At 37.4% G+C, this 17,183-nt stretch overlaps 1 protein-coding gene across 5 annotated transcripts in view; it reads right to left on the bottom strand.

Moving 5' to 3' along the window:
• Positions 1–17,183, bottom strand: part of DCC (DCC netrin 1 receptor) — a 1,226,567-nt gene that overhangs the window by 81,562 nt on the left and 1,127,822 nt on the right. For all 5 annotated transcript variants that reach the window (XM_017951762.3, XM_017951759.3, XM_017951760.3 and 2 more), the window contains exon 23: positions 7,420–7,582. In XM_017951762.3, the coding sequence (XP_017807251.1) occupies positions 7,420–7,582 (163 nt within the window). The remainder of the gene's footprint in view (positions 1–7,419; positions 7,583–17,183) is intronic.

Raw genomic sequence — 17,183 nt, 5'->3', positions numbered from 1 at the left:
ATTATAATAACTACCTTCATGGTTGCTCAACGGTTCATACAAGCTACTCCCAGGAAAACACCTGTAACCTGTGCAAAGTCATTGGAGTGGCTTTGGTTTTCCAATGATGAATAAGTAGCTTTGTAAATATTAGGTAATTAATAAATATTTGGTAGTTAATTTGTTGAATTTTCCCTGACATTCTTTTTCTTTTTTGTCTTTCTTGAAGTATGTTGATGAGGATAGGAGATAAAGAACCCCAGACCTAGTATCTATTTTGTATTTTAGCAGAGAAAAAATAACACTATCTGCACTTTGCTGATTTCCTGATGGTAGCCCCACAATGTTTTAAAACAATGGTCTGAAATGACTATTTTCCTGTGTCTAAGATAATAACTCACTGCTAACCATTTATTCCCTGAATTCATTTCTGCATACTTCACTTGCCCACAGCAAACTGATCTGCAACTCACACACAGCTCCATGTGTAATCTACTCCTGGTAACTTCATAGAAAATGTAGTGTCATTCTCAAACTTGGATGTTTCACCCAGTAATCTCTCTTTCTAGAAGATCAAAATGCTCAATAACTTAACACCAGCATCTGTATGGCTGCACACAGAGAAGTACCGGTTCCCAAATCCAGGAAAACATACCCAGGAAAAATACCTTATTTAACTCAATATTTAAATAACCTGGAATAAAGAAAGTAGTCAAGAGAAAATTGAAACCAGCAATAAATTACAAATTCTTGTTTCCCCTTGCTTACATGCATGCCTTTTTATTTATTCATTTATTTGCTCGTTTCTATGACTTCAGTACCAACCAGCCCCAGATGGCTTCTGTTTTTAAAAGAGTTCCAAACCTGGCAGAACCTTTTTGTATGTTGTGATTCATAATTTCCACCGGGGAAGAAATTATAATTCCTCATAAAATGAATAGGCATTTTTCTGCTGGATTTTAATCAGATCAAGACCATTTCTAAGAAACTGCTCAACCATCCAGCTGACTGTCAGTCAGGAAGCCAAAGATCTCTAAAAAGACTTTATTTCCTTTTTGTATTTATTCTAACCATGACCATCTAACCACTTTTATTTCCTATCATATCTCTTATTAAAGGAGAAATCTTTGGCCTTGGAGAGTCTCTCTTTCTTTTGTCCCTCCAACCTCTACCACAGCAGGTTTGTAATAAAACTAACATGTGCTCATAATTAAATTGTCTGAAATTTGTCTTAAAACCTACAGGAACAGTGGTCACCCTGACCTTCTGCCCATCTGTTGGTTCTTGACACGACTGCTGCTTGTTGCAGCCCACGGTTCCTGTGTCTCACCATTAGATTCTTCAAAATGTGTATTCAGATGCTCCTAGTGCTGTGGTTGCCAAAGTGGGGTCTCTAAACCAGAGGCATCAGCACTACCACTGCCTGGGAACTTGTTAGAAATGCACATTCTCAGGCCCCACTGCAGAACCACTGAATCAGAAACTTGGTTGCAGGGGGCAGTATGTCTTTTAACACTCTCCAGGCGAATCTGTCTAAAATTTAAGAAGCACTATCATAGTGAATTATTTGGTTTTGTTTGTATTTTTAAAGCTAGTTTTTCTATTTGACACAGAGTATTTCACATGTTTGTCCCCTCTGTAAATACCAAATGTATCTTTTCCCTCAGGTACCAGTCATCTTTCTGCTTCTAAAATAGCCCTAGAATAGGAGAGTCTCCTTCTACCCCAGGTATTCTTGATAAAGGCAAAGCAAAGAACCCTCCCAGGCTCTCTGCTTTCTCCTTCTCACATTATGGCAAAACTTTCACAGCATGGTCAGGTACTGGTGCTCTATTTTTTGTTTTGTTTATTTAATTTCTGCCCACTGTGCCTTCAAAATCCTACTTACTTACAAATGACTTATTCTTTAAGTTTCCTTTCCAGTCTCTCCTTAAGGAGAGACTGACCATCTCAGGTCACTGTAATCTTAGCGTATCTAAATCATTTCCCTCATCTCTCTCTATACCACTCACCTTGGCATTGATCACTGTGTGTCTTATTGAGCTGTCCAGCTGCTCCCTTTGTGATAATTCAATTCCTTCGGTGATAGTGGAGCAAACTCTATTTCCTTCACTTCTTCAACATCATCCATTGTTTTACAACACTTATTTATTTATTCAATCAATATTTACAGAAGATTGACTATATGTCAAGAAATGTGCTAAGTCCTACAAATGTAAAGATGGGGGGAGGCACTGAAAGCTTAAAAAATGATTTTAACATGGCATGGCTCTTGGGAATTTCTGCATTGTTAGAATGAGGAGCATGCACTGTGGCATGACAACTTGTGTGCATGAAAAAGTAGAAGGGACCAAAACGTAGGAGGCCTTGGCCCAAACAGATACATTTTTAATAATATCAAGAAGTCAATGGGAAATTGCAAAAAGATTTTTAGCTTGAGAGTTAACATTAATCAGATTTGTTACTTTGTATGATGCAGACCCCATATAAAGCACACAATAATTACTTGAATTAAATAATAAGAACTGCTTTCCATTACTGACATGCAAGTATTTATCTGAAAGCTTCTTCTCTGGTTCTGTATTGGTTTACCCATTCCTTACTTTATACATAATCTAGTACTCTAAGGGGAGTTTTTTTCCTTTTCACTTTTAATTAGTATGTTGGGGAAGTGAATGAGTAAAAAACAACATTGATTGAGTGTCTATTTTATGCAAGACTGTGTCCATTCAAGTTCTAAAATCCAGCTATTATCATACAGGTTATTTTGGCACATCATAATAAATTACTAAGTTCCCACTATGGACACAGGAATTGTCTACTAAAGTTGTTCACAACTTTATTAGGCAGATGAATAAAGAGTGCTATACTAATTCCAGTGGTTAAGACATGCCCATCATCTGATAGGGACTGAGGCAGGAACATTCTGCCCCACCAGGGGTTTGGGGGAAGTCTTCAGGAAGGAAGGAGGCTTGAAGTGAGTGTGAATAAGTAATTACAAATTAATCAGAAAAAGATACATTAATAAGTATAAACATTTCTCTGCTTTCTTTCCAAATCTTTTCCAAAGGCTTCTAGCCCCTAATTGTCCATTTTGATTATTTTTATTCCACTAACTGCTATTAAAAACAAAACTAAAAGCTTGTATTAGAAACCCAGGTCAAATTTCAGATACTCAAATATATCTCAGAAAAAATTCTGAGATGGAATTAAGATATACTGAAGCCCTATAAGGTAGCTGATACTTCAAATCTCTACAAGGTGAATATTGAAAACCAACTAAAATGTTAACAAGTGAAAAATCAGTGAAAGTGACCTATAGTACTTAGAATACTATAGATTTCATTTAAGAGCCTAAACATTTCATCGTCAGTACTAAAAATAATTATTTTTGTCAAGATTTGAATGCAAACTAATCTTTAAAACTTGCTATCTACACGTCAAGTCAAATAGAAGGCTCAGCCAGTCAGTGGTTCTAACAAGTACACCTTGTGTTTTATTTACATGTTTAAATTTAAAGCATTCAGACATGACTGCAGATCACCAGGTAACTGCCTTAGAAATGTAATAACCAGGCGGGGTGCAGTGGCTCATGCCTGTAATCCCAGCACTTTGGGAGGCTGAGGTGGGCGGATCATGAGGTCAGGAGATCGAGACTATCCTGGCTAACAAGGTGAAACCCCATCTCTACTAAAAATACAAAAATTAGCCGGGCGTGGTGGTGGGTGCCTGTAGTCCCAGCTACTTGGAAGACTGAGGCAGGAGAATGGTGTGAACCTGGGAGGCGGAGCTTGCAGTGGGCCGAGATTGTGCCACTGCACTCCAGCCTGGGCAACAGAGCAAGACTCCATCTCAAAAAAAGAAAAGAAAAGAAAAGAAATGTAATAACCATGCATTCTAGATCTCCTGGATTTGCTCTATTTAATATATTTTGTCCTTAGTATCTGTGGATAAATTCTAACTTATAACATGTGTTTCGTATGTTGGGCAAGAAAATATTACTGCCTTATAAAAAGCAGAGAAACAGGGACAAAAATCAACTTAATTTTTTTTTTTTTTTCTATTTTGAGACAGGTCTCAATCTGTCACCCAGGTCAGAGTACAGTGATGCAATCATGGCTTGCTGCAGCCTCCACATCCCAGGCTTAAATGATCCTTCTACCTCAGCCTCCTGAGTATTTGGGACTACAGGTGAGCACCACTATATCTGGCTAATTTAAAATTTTTTTAGAGATAAGGTCTCACTATTTGGCCCAGGCTGGTCTCAAGCTCCTGGTCTCAAGCCATCCTCATGTCTTGGCCTCCCAAAAGGCTGGGGTTACAGGTGTGCCCAGCCTTAAGTTTTCATAAAATATAATTTTTCTGTATTAGATGTCATACAATAATCTCACTAATAGAAACTATGGAAGGGGTCTCTTCAACGTACAGTGGTAAAAAAGTTTAATAAATAACTGAAAAGAAATGCAAAATTATTTGTATTTCCTATTAATTTAAAGTTTAATGCTACCATGCGATTCGATATATTAGAAGTATTGCATGGGAACTTTCTCTGTTTTAAAAGTAGAAGATTGTTACCTGGCTCTGGACAAGTCAACCAACCAACAAGAAAAGCTAAAGAGAATGATAGAAAGCATTTAGTCCAAATTATGATTATATTTAAAGAAATTGCCACCCAAGTATGAAGGGTCTTCATTTAGGTGACATAATTAGTTTATTTAAAGAAGCAGTAGACCCAGAACTAGAACTTGTGTACTAACTTTCATTAGCTATTTTATGTAATAAAAAGGAAATCTTACCCACCACTCTGAACCAACTGGATAGCCTAATTGTTAAATATATTTATTTTTTTAAAAGGATCAGGTTTATAAATGTATAAACACTTACCTGAATAAGATATTACTGAGAGTCCACATAACTTTTTCAATTCACTTGGATGTAATTCAAGTACCCCAACAAAACTCAAAGAAAAATTTATATTCTCTAGAACCCCAAAAAGAGATACTGAAGAAGCTCATGAATGCATTTTCTACTTCACCTTATTAATTATGTTAAAGTCCAGTTTTCTAAGAACTTTGGAGGGGATCTCATTTCTATGTCAGATTGGAATTGATTTTGCTTTCACCTGCATTATCCAGTTTGTTCTGAAGGGCTCAATTGTGGTGATGCAGAGGAGTAGGGGTCCTCAATGGAACAAACAACAAAATGAAATGATAGTTCAGAAATAACTTGAAGGAAACATTTTATTTCTTTCTATGAAAATATTCACACAAAGGGATGAAAAATGAATGCCAACAGATCTGCTACCAAAGAAAGATATGAAACAAAGTGTGAAACACAGGTAATTATTAAAAGACTTTCAGAGTGCAGTAAAGAAAAACCAAACTGAGTGTAAAACTAACTGTTTTTGGATTTTCAGTCATTAATAGAACCATTTATTCTTTAAGTCAGTCCCTAATTTTAAAAACAAGTCATACCAAGGGCTCAGTGTCTCCTTTTTCCAAATAAAGCCCTGAAGCTTTTGCCAACGTGCTTAGGGTGGGATTTAAGATGATTTGAGATTTTCTCAACATGACACCAAATCCCACTTTTGCAGATTGAGGAGACTGGTGTTTTCTCTGTGGAGAAACAAAATATATCCAGGAATCCAGTTCATCAGGTCAATCTAATGCTTGAACATTCTTCTCACAGAAATGACACGGGGGGGGGAAAAAAAAAGGAAAAGAAAAAAAACAGATAAAAAACAAACCAACTCCAGATAGTTTAGTTACATTTGGCTAGTTTAGTGAATGCTTCAATGCCTTGAAAGCAGTTATATGGTAGTCCAGGTGTGATTTTGGTGCCTCCTCCCCACCTTCTTTTATGTGAGTCCCTCTTAACTCTGCTTCAGAGACCTGCTGCCTTGATGTTCCACTGTTCCATGATCGCACAACCCCTTTCCTGAAAATGCGGTGCCAACAGATTGTTCAATGCCTTACTCAATTAGTTACTTTCCCCCCACAGCCTTATTAACTGCCCGACACCGTGGAAGCTCTGTGAGTGATTATGACTTCCCAGAATGCTCACACATGAGGCTGGCCCAACCAAGCTCACTCTAGCAGGTTTCCTGCTTAGACACAATGGACCAGCACACCAGCTATCACCAGCTTCAAACTAGTCAAATCTCATAAATGCAGCTGGATAGAAAATTTGTCCTGCCATAGAAATAAATTAAATACAAAGCCTGCATCTACACCCCATGTTACTTTTTCAGTATGTATATCTTCCCCTGTTCTCTTTCTAAACACGTCACTTCAGAGTGCTGGAAGGTAAACTAGAGATCTACAAATGGAGTTACAGGACTTAAAGAAAGACAGTCAGAGAAAGAGAGAGAAAGAGACAGAGAAAGTGAAAGTGTGAGCTATTAGCCAGAGAAGGGGGAACATTATTTGCTGGAGAATCTTTTCTAGCAAAGTGTAAAGTATACAGTTGTCAAACCAGTCGCCTATGAACCCATACCTCAGGCTTTCAGAAGTAATGTCATGCCTGAGGCCAATGGAAAAACCTAAAACCAAAACTTAAAACTCATGGAAGAGCCTAAGAGAGTCAACTCAGTGAGAGCGTGTAGCTGAAAAAGACACATTGGGCTGAATTTTAAAAGGACTAGAAGGGCAAAGAGGCAGAGAATGGCTGGGAGATTATTGCTGACTCCCAGCACTGGCTGGTGCAGACTAACAGGCAGTTACAGGGTGTTGCTGCAAGGATATATGCTGAATAAAAACCACTTTTCCATTTTAAACTTTGTACTTTGATGCATCATTCTCTGCACGTGCTAAAACCTAAAGCTGCATAATATGAAAGTATTCTTAAACTCCACAACATTTTTTAATTTCTGACAATTAACCACAGAAAATAAATTTGAACCATTTTGAATCTCAGAACTCTCTCTTCTTTCTTTACTACTGCCTCCAAACTAAGCATCCACAGGATTGTAACCGTACAGAGTCTGGCATTCTATGTTTAGTCATCTATCCACCAAGCATTGATTAACTGCCTACAGAGCTCCTTGTAAAAAGTGGTCAATAAGTGCACACAGAGAAACGTATTTCTCAAATCTTGTGTACGTGATTTCAGAGAAGGCCAGAAACAGGGGCATGGTGGAACCTATTCACTAGGTGTTACCTAAGGGACACCTGCCCTCACTTGAAAATGAGAGTGGTCAGAGAAGTAAAAGCAAACAGAAATATAAGTGGGTCCCAGATGGATTTTGTTTGTTATCATATCTGCAAGTCTAGCCTTCACTCACTTAATGATAGGCTTGGAATAGACAAAAAGGCAAGGTTTTGCCAGGGTCAGAAAATAAGGACATGGGGTGAATTATGAAAGAACACAGGAAGAGGGCCATTAAAAATATAACCCCAAAGACGATGACTTCTTTCCTCTTGGGAACCAGCTGTTACCTACTTTCTCTGCTGGGCTGAAGAGCGTCGGGTGCAAATCACAGCCACGATGACCACTGCTAGCACTGTGATGACACCAACGGTGACCACGATGATCACAAGCAGGTTGCTGTTCTTCTGAGGAGTGATGCTGCCGTGTGGAGGGTGCATCTGTCCAATTGGCGGCTCTGGGAAAGGACAGGAAAATGGAGTTCAGGTTTAGGAGGATGTGGCAGAAGTGTTTATCAAGCTCTCTTAGGATGTACAAAGTTCCTAATGTTCTGGGCTTTTCTGAGCTTAAGGGTGGTGATGGGAGTTTGAGGGAAGCAATGAAAATATGAGAGGAAACACCTACACTATTTACACAAGAAAAATGAAAACCTATATCTTCACAAAAAACCTTATAGACAAATGTTCATAGTAGCACTGTTCAGAATAGCCAAAAGTGGAAACAAGCTAAATGTCTATGGACTGACAAATGAATAAACAAATGTGGTGTGTATATATATGTGTGTGTGCGCGTGTGTATAGGTATGTGTGTGTGTATATATATATACACACATGTGTATATATGTGTGTATATGTGTGTGTATATATACATGTACTATATATGTGTGCGTGTGTATATATATATGTATATATATCTCTATGATGGAATATTACCCAGGTATAAAAAGAAATGAGCACTAATACCTGCTATAATATGGATTAACTATGGAAACACTGTGCTAAGTGAAAGAAGCCAGACACAAAAGGACATATATTATATGATTCTATTTATATGAAATATCCAGAATAAGCAAATGTAGAAAGACAGAAAGTAGATCGGTGTTTTCCAGTGGCTGGAGAGAGGGGTGAATGGGGAGGGATAGCTAACAGATACAGGTCATACTTTTGGGATGATGACAATGTTCAGGAACTAAACAGCAGTGATGGTGGCCCAAGCTTATGAATACACAGAACACTGATGAAGTGTACATTTTCAAAGCATGAGTTTATGGTACATGAGATACATCTCAATAAAAATAAGATTAAGCTTTCCTATTGAGTGAAAGATAGGGAGAGGAGAAGAGATGATACTTTGTACCATAAGAATTCCTGAGTGACAAGAACCAGAGAGGCTATGGTTTATGAGGAAACACTATTTATTTGATGCTGTAAAAGATAAACTGCTTGATACCAATCACTCACAATTTACCACCATACCTTTGAAGATGCCATCTATAAAGCAATTTAATTTTCAACCTGTCAAAAGCGTATGAATCCCACTTAAAAGGAGCCAATAGGTTCAAGAGTGCCACAAAGTCCTAACACAAATGTTTTCCTGCATTGCATCGTACCATGTGGCAGAAATTAAGCAGGTGGAAAATAACAGAATAATAAGACATCTGTGATGAGTTCCTTGCCTAAATAAGAATGGCTAATGACCCTTGACATAGCTTTCTTAAGTCCTCAGTCAATGATAGATCAATTAGAAATACTCTGTTCTATGTCATGTTTGTCATTACAAGTTATACATTTCTTAAAATTAAATGTTAGGTTATATTATTTACAAATAATTTAGAAAGTATCAAAAAGCAAGGAGTTTGTATGTTTTCCTATACCTAAATTTGATTATTTTTCTTTAATAACCTATATTAATTTTCTAAACCCATTGAGCAAAATATTTATACCTTCTGAACCTCCGTGCCTCAATCTATATAAACAACATAATACTTATTGTGTGTAGTTACTGAGAGAATTAGAGAAAATACATACAAAACAACCATCTCAGCACCTAATACAGAGGAAGTGCTTATAATAAAATTACATGACTAAAGCAGTAAACAAAATGTTGTCTAAATTTATAATCTACAATAGCATTTGGGATACTTATGGTGTGGACTTCCAGTCTGTAGAGTTTTTTTTTTTGTTTTTTTTTTTTTTTGAGACAGAGTCTTGTTCTATCGCCCAGGCTTGAGTGCAGTGGCACAATCTCGGCTCACGGCAACCTCTGCCTCCTGGTTTCAAGCGATTCTCTTGCCTCAGCCTCTCAAGTAACTGGGATTAAAGGCATGTGCTACCATACCTGGCTGGCTAATTTTTGTATTTTTAGTAGAGATGGGTTTTGCCATGTTGACCAGGCTGGTCTCGAATGCCTGACTTCAGGTGATCTACCTGCCTCAGCCTCCCAAAGTGCTGGGATTGCAGGTGTGAGCCACCACGTTTTTAGGAATAATATTGATATGATTTGGCTGTGTCACTACCTCTCATCTTGTAGTTCTCATAATCCCCATGTGTCCCAGAAGGGATCCAGTGGGAGCTAATTTAATCATGGGGTTGGTTACCCGAATGCTGGTCTCATGATAGTAAGTTCTCACAACAAGATCTGATGGTTTTACAAGGTGCTTTTCGTCCTTTTGCTCAGCATTTCTCCTTGCTATCCTTCCCCATGTGAGGAAGGATGTGTTTGCTTCCACTTCTACCATGATTGTAAGTTTCCTGAAGCATCCCAAGTCATGCTGAACTGTGGGTCATTTAAACCTCTTTCCTTTATAAATTACCCACTCTCAGCTACATTTTTATTAGCAGCGTAAGAACGTACTAATGCAAATACTCATTGTGATAGCTAAATTAACCTGTTCTCACAAGTTAATATAATAACCCAGTACTTGCCTCAAAATTGCAGTCTTTTGACAAGTTGCCTAAGAATCATTGCTTTTGTAAAAAAAAAAAAAAAAAAAAGTCATCAAAACTTAAATAAATTGTAGCTGATTCATTATTATTGGAAACAGAAGTACTTCTGATATAAGTTGAATCTTAGAGGAAAAAACTCATCAAAAGTTTTTAAATAATAGCACTTTCTGTTAAAAAAATTATGATTACAAATGAAAGAAATAGGATTTCCTTGAAGTAATTTTTACACTTACCATAAAAGAATGAAGCAAGAAATGAAAGGTCAAAACTCCCTTTTTTTCAGTTTTACTTATTATTTAAAAAGTTATTTTACAGTAGTATCTCAATATGCCCTTTTTGTACTTAATAAGTTACTAGATTGGAATAAATTAACCTTTTATGCGAGAACTTACAAGGAAGATAGAGATCTAAGATTTTTATAAGCATGACTTAAATGTAACAATTCACTGTTTCTGACAAACTTAGCTTGAATCGTACATAACAGTATCTCTTGTCAACATTTTTAAAAGCATGGTAAACTGAAATTACTCAAATTTCTACTCCTATTTCTTTCTTTTCACCCTGGAAGACATCACATTCCAAGTCAAAAAAGTAACTTTGAATTCTGCTGAATACCAGTGAGATTATATTGATCTCATTTGCCTGGGAGAATGGGGTTCATGAGCACTCCTATTACAAATCTTTGATTGCAGGCCTTTATGACTTCCTCATAAAAGTTCCCATCAGTTTAAAATTTGGCATTCAAGGTCTTTCATTAATCATCCAATCTGAAAACAAAGGCTGAATAATCAGATTACCTGACATCAAGCAGGCAATTATAAAAGTCAAATGCAGTAGTGTCTTTAGTTGCAGTGAATTCTTGTTATTTGCAGGAGTTTATTTATCTTGTTATTTGCAGTGTTCTATAAAGTTGCCACACATGCTAATTAGCGAATACTGAATGATTACCGCTAGAGGAAACACGAGGTTAGCTTCCTGTGAGCCTCTGATCACACTGATTTATCAACCAATTAATATATACTTTGTTTTTTGTGTGTTTCTGTTTAAATATATCTTATTTAATATATAATGTTGATTCATTAATACTGAAACATCCAAAAGCACTATAAGTAATGCTTGAACAAAGTTTTTCAAAATTTGTAGAGAGAACATATTTTCTCCGTGAGTCACATCACACCCTTATTGTGTTTAGGAACCTAGAAATCACTTCAGCACTAAATTTGGGAGCCATTTTAAACAGTGAAGTCACCAACAAAAAGAAAAAAAAAATGGAAAAATTGGCATAAACATACCATAAAAGGGGCACTTTCTTATAGTATGAGGGCTGAAACAAGAAGACAGACTGTACCTTTATTCTGTCCTAGGTGGTCACATGAGCATTGGGCAACCCAAAATTTTTGCAGCTCTGCAAACATCCATGAATGGCCACGAAAGCACTGTGATAATTGATTTGGGGGTTACAAATAAATTTTAACATGCAGGTAAACTCACAATTTCAGATTCTACAAATAATGAGGATCTATATCTTAATACATCAAAAGACTGCTACCAATTAGAAACAAATTTTAGAGCTCCCAAACCTAGATTAGTGCAGTTAGGAGATCTGGGAGGCAGCCTGGCTCCAGAAGGGGCAAGTTACATTACCCCCTTTCCGGCTTCAGTGGGGAAGCTGCATGAAGTCATTCAAAGACTTGTAAATATCCTAGAGGGCACTGTGATGATTTCATGAGATAATGGTTGCACCACAGTGACCACAAGCCCTGTCACAAAGTTGGCACTCGTTAGACATTATGATGTGGCTCAATGAATATTTTGTTTTCCTTTTTTAAAAACAGGGTCTCACTCTGTGACTACTGTTGGAGTGCAGTGGCACAATCAAAGTTCACTGTAGCCTTGAACTCTTAGGCTCAAGTAATTCTCCTACCTCATTTTCCCTAGTAGCTAGGACTACAGGTGCATGCCACTATTCCAGCACAATTTTTAAGGTTTTTTTTTTTCTTCCTTTTTTTTTTTTTTTTTTTTTTTTTGTAGAGACAGGGTCTTCCAGTCCTTCTGCCTTGGCCTCCCAAATTGCTGTGATTACAGGCATTAACCACCAAGTCCACCCAATGTATTTTATCCTATGTAATGTTCCCAGTTTAAAGGATAAAAAAACTTGTATCATAACATATCTGTCTCTGCTGTTAGCATAATAGTGTGGGTATCCAGTGTTTGAGTAATCAAGACCTAGATGTGTTCCATTAAAATTAGTAAGAAAGGAGTCAAATTTTTTACAATCCCACGGACATTCCATTTATTTTTTATTTTCATGATGTTTGATTATGGTAAAATGTTTCAGCCTTTTCCTCCTAAATTTAATAAAGTAAATACATATATTTTATAAAGACAGCAAATATTTAAAAAATGGTTTATTAACTTTTGTTTTTATAAAGTTTTCTAGACTGTCAAAAATGTTTTGTATTTCTTATATTTTGCTCTCATAAACACTCTGCAGCAAGCTCACTGATAGACCAAAGCTCTGAGTACTTAATTATCATTGAAAGGAAAGTTAGATATTGACTCTAAGAGCCCTGACTCCTACTTTAAGGACCTGGTCCCCTTGGCACAATGGCTGTAATGGCTGTGCCCCAATAGCTACACAATATCAATAGGCAGGTAAACAATGTGAACATAAGAATGACAAGTTCACTTCTGAGGAAGGAAAGAGGTTCAATGAAAGTGTATAGTTGGGGGTTGAACTTCACTCCTGCAATTGCAGTTTACCCTGATAATGGCTTTATAATTATTAGAACATTTTGAGCTCTACATGTATCGTAATAATTTTATAGGCATTTGAATTTGAACCAAAGTTCATATGGCCTTGATCATTTCAAAGTATTTCCCCCTAAAATAAGATGCTGTAATCGATCAGCTGGAAGACAATTCACAGATAATTTAGTCCATTGTTCCCTAAAATAAGATATTTATCAGCGTTATGGGGGTACAGTTCCTTGAACAACTAACTTTTAGAATATATCTATTTTTAAAAAAATATTTGGATTTTTAACATGCTGATGTGAACTGTTAATTGCCAGGAGGGGTGGGGCAGAGATGGTAGAAAACAGATTCAATTATTCCATAAATATGTATTGAAGATTCAGTTAGATGTTGGAGATACAATGTTGTAACCAAAAGAAGCATGATTATGGACCTCATGGAACTTGCAGTTTACTAGAAAAGGTAGATATTCAACAAATCATGAGGGAAATAAATATAGGCATACCGCATAAATACTGTGGGTTTAGTTCCACACACTGCAATAAAGCAAATATCATGCTTAAACAAATTGCACTAATTTTTTGGTTTTCCAGTGCATATAAAAGTTGTGTTTACACTATGCTATAGTCTATTAACTGTGCAACAGCATTACATCTAAAAAATGGCACAACTTAATTTAAAAATACTTCATTTCTAAAAAATGCTACTGAACCTTCCGTGAGTCACAGAACTTTTGCTGATGGAGGCTCCTGCCTTTATGTTGATGGCTGCTGAGTGATGAGGCTGGGAATTGCTGAAGGTGGGGTGGCTGTGGCAATCTTTTTTCTTTTTTCTTTTTTCTTTTTTTTTTTTTGAGACAGACTTTTGCTCTGTCACCCAGGCTGGAGTGCAGTGGTGTAATCTCAGCTTCTTGCAATCTCCGCATCCTGGATTCAAGAGATTCTCTTGCCTCAGGTGCCTTTGTGTTGTATTTTCAGTATAGATGGTGTTTCACCATGTTGGACAGGCTGGTCTTGAACTCCTGATCTCAAATGTCTATCCAACTTGGCTTCCCAAAGTGCTGGGATTACAGGCATAAGCCACCATGCCCAGCCTGTGGCAATCTCTTAAAATAAGAAAACAATAAAGTTTGCTGCATCAATTGACCCTTCCTTTCATGACATATTTCTCCATAGCATGGGAGGTATTTGATAGCATTTTACCCATACTAGAAATTATTTTATAATTGGAGTCAATTTTCTCAAACCCGGCCACTGCTTTATCAACTAAGTTTACATAATATTACAAATCTTTCATTGTCACTTCAAAAATATTCACAACATCTTCACTAGGAGTAGATTTCATCTCAATGAATCACTTTATTTGCTCCTCCATAGGAAACAACTCCTCATCTGTTAAAATTTTATCATGACATTGCAGCAGTTCAGTCACTTCTTCAAGGCTCCTCTTATCACTCTGGTTCTCTTGCTATTTCGATCACAGTTACTTCCTCCACTGAAGTCGTGAGCCTCTCAAAACCATCTGTTAGGTTTGGAATCTACTTCTTCCAAACTTCTGTTAGTGTTAATATTTTGACGCTTTCCCATGAATCACAAATGTTCTTAATGGCATCTAGAGTGGTTAATCCTTTCCAAAACATTTTTAATTTACTTTGCCCAGATCCATAAGAGGAAATCACACTTTATGGCAACTGGAAGACATATCTATGAAATATCTTTCTTAAATAATAAGACTTGAAAATCAGCATGACTCATTGATCCATAGGCTGAAGAATGGATGTTGTGTTAGCAGGCATGAAAACAGCATTAATCTCTTACACATTTCCATCAGACCTCTTGGGTGGAGAATTGTCAATGTGCTGTAATATTTTGAAAGGAATCTTTTTTTCTAAGCAATAGGTCTCAACAGTGGGCTTAAAATGTTTAGTAAACCATGCTGTAAATAGATGTGTAGTTATCTAGACTTTGTTGTACCATTTATAGAGCACAGGCAGAGTAGATTTAGCATAATTCTTAAGGGTCCTAGGATTTTCAGAACAGTAAATAAGCATTGGTTTCAACTTAAAATCCAGCTCCACTATCCCCTGATGAGACAGTCAGCCTGTCCTTTGAAACTTTGAAGCCAGATATTGACCTCTCTCTATGAAAGTCCTAAATGGCATCTGCTTCCAATATATGGTTATTTTGTCTGCATTGAAAATCTCTTGTTTAGTGCAGCCACCTTCATCAATTATCTTAGCTAGATCTTCTGGATAACTTGCTACAGCTTCTATATCAATACTTGCTGTTGCACTTCGCACTTTTATGTTATAGAGATAGCTTCTGTTCTTAAACCTCATGAATCAACTTCTGCCAGCTTCCGACTCTTCTTCTGCAGCTTCTCACCTCCATAAATCTTCACAGAATTGAAGAGACTTAGGGCCTTGCTCTGGATAAAGCTTTGGCTGAAGGGAATGTTGTCGCTGGTTTTATCTTCTATCCAGACCACAAAAACTTTCTGCATGTCAGCAATAAGGCTGTTTTGCTTTCTTATCATTCATGTGTTCACTGGAATAGCAATTTGAATTTCCTTCAAGAACTTTTCCTTGGTATTTACAACTTGGTTTGGCATAAGAGGTCTAGCTCTCAGCCTATCTTGACTTTTGACATGTCTTCACCACTAAGCCTAATCATTTCCAGCTTTTAAATTTTAAAGTGAGAGACATGTGACTCTTCCTTCCACCTGGACACTTAGAAGCCTTGTAGGGTTATTAATTGGCCTAATTTTAACAGTGTTGTGTTCAGAGAATAGAAAAGCCCCAAAAGGGGGAGAGAGACAGGGTAGTGGCTGGTTGGTGGGGCAGTTGGAACACACAACAATGTATCAGTGAAGATCACCGTCTTATATGGGTGCAGTTTGTGGTGCCCCAAAGCAATTACAATAGTAACGTCAAAGATCACTGATCACAGATCACTGTGGTAGATATAATAATTTAAAACTTTGAAATATTAGAAAAATTACCAAAGTGTCACATAGAGACATGAAGTGAGCACATGCTGTTGGAAAAATGTTGCCAATCATCTTGCACGATACAGGGTTAGCACAAACCTTCAATTTGGAAAAACTGCAGTATCTGTGAAGCACAATCATGTGAAGCACAATAAAAGGAGGGATGCTTATATAAAATTACAATTATAACTAGTGCTAAAAAGAAAAGTAGACAGGTTAATGTAGAGAGTTATAACAATGAGAATATATGGCTCGTGGTGGGGGCTCATGAAAGGACTCATTTTGAAAGCAACAGGCTGAAGCATGAGTTATTGCTAAGCACCAGCTCCTATTCCTTTAAACAGAACTGAGAGCAGGCTATGTGCCTGGAACACAGTCAGCAAAAGGGATAATGACATAAGAGGAGGCTGGACAGAGAAACAGGACCCAGTTATACTGAGTCTTGTAGATTACATTTAGTTATCCTAAATGCAATCACAGACCCTCTAACGGGTTTCAGCAAGCCAGAAACAGACGTGATTTGTTTTAAGAAGACCACTCTGGCTGCTGTGTGGAGAGGGGTCAGTGGTGGAAGCATGGAGATCAGCTAAGAGGTTACTGAAGTTCTCCAAATGAAAGATGATGATAGTTTGAACTGAGACAGTGGTAATTACAATCAGGCAAAGTGGCCAGTTACACAATATAGTTTGAAAGTAAATGAGCACACCACCAGTTGGGTATGGCGGAGGAAAGAATGAGAGAATCAGGTTCAGGCCTAAGTAGTAGTCCTCATGTCTGAGATGAGGGAAAGGGTGAAAGGGAAGTCTCAACGAGAGAGGAGCAAAAGTTCAATCTTGAATATGTCAGGGTGAAGATCTCATGATAATCGTTAAAGAAACAGCCAGAATATTGATCACTCTCTGCATTAGTGATATACATTTGGGAGCTGGCACATGGATAGAATTTCAATCTACGGGAAAGGATGAGATCACCAAAATCAAGAGGTTAAGACTAAGCAGAGAAGCACTGTCAAGGCTAAAACCTCTACTTTTCAAACAGAAGACAAAGGCCTGGCAAAAGGGCAGGGAAGTGCCACACCACTTCCCTGATGCTTATTTGACAATGAGACACTTTATTTATTGATTGATTGATTATCTCAGAGCTTCTCAAGAGGATCCATGTATCCTGGAGCAACCTATAGGGTATGCTAATCTAGCTCAGTGGTTTCCAACTGGGAAGATTCCCTCTCTGCCAAGGGGAAATTTGGCAATGTCTACAGACATTTTGGATTGTTACAACATGGGGGAGAGGAAATATTACTGGCATCTAGTGTGAAAAGGCCAGAGATGCTGCTAAACATCCTGAACAGGACATGTGCCCACAACAAAG

The sequence above is a fragment of the Papio anubis genome, chromosome 19, assembly GCF_008728515.1.
Source record: "Papio anubis isolate 15944 chromosome 19, Panubis1.0, whole genome shotgun sequence".
In the NCBI taxonomy this organism is placed as follows: Eukaryota; Metazoa; Chordata; class Mammalia; order Primates; family Cercopithecidae; genus Papio; species Papio anubis.
Note: the sequence above shows the minus strand (reverse complement) of the source record. Positions and strands in the feature narration are given on the sequence as shown.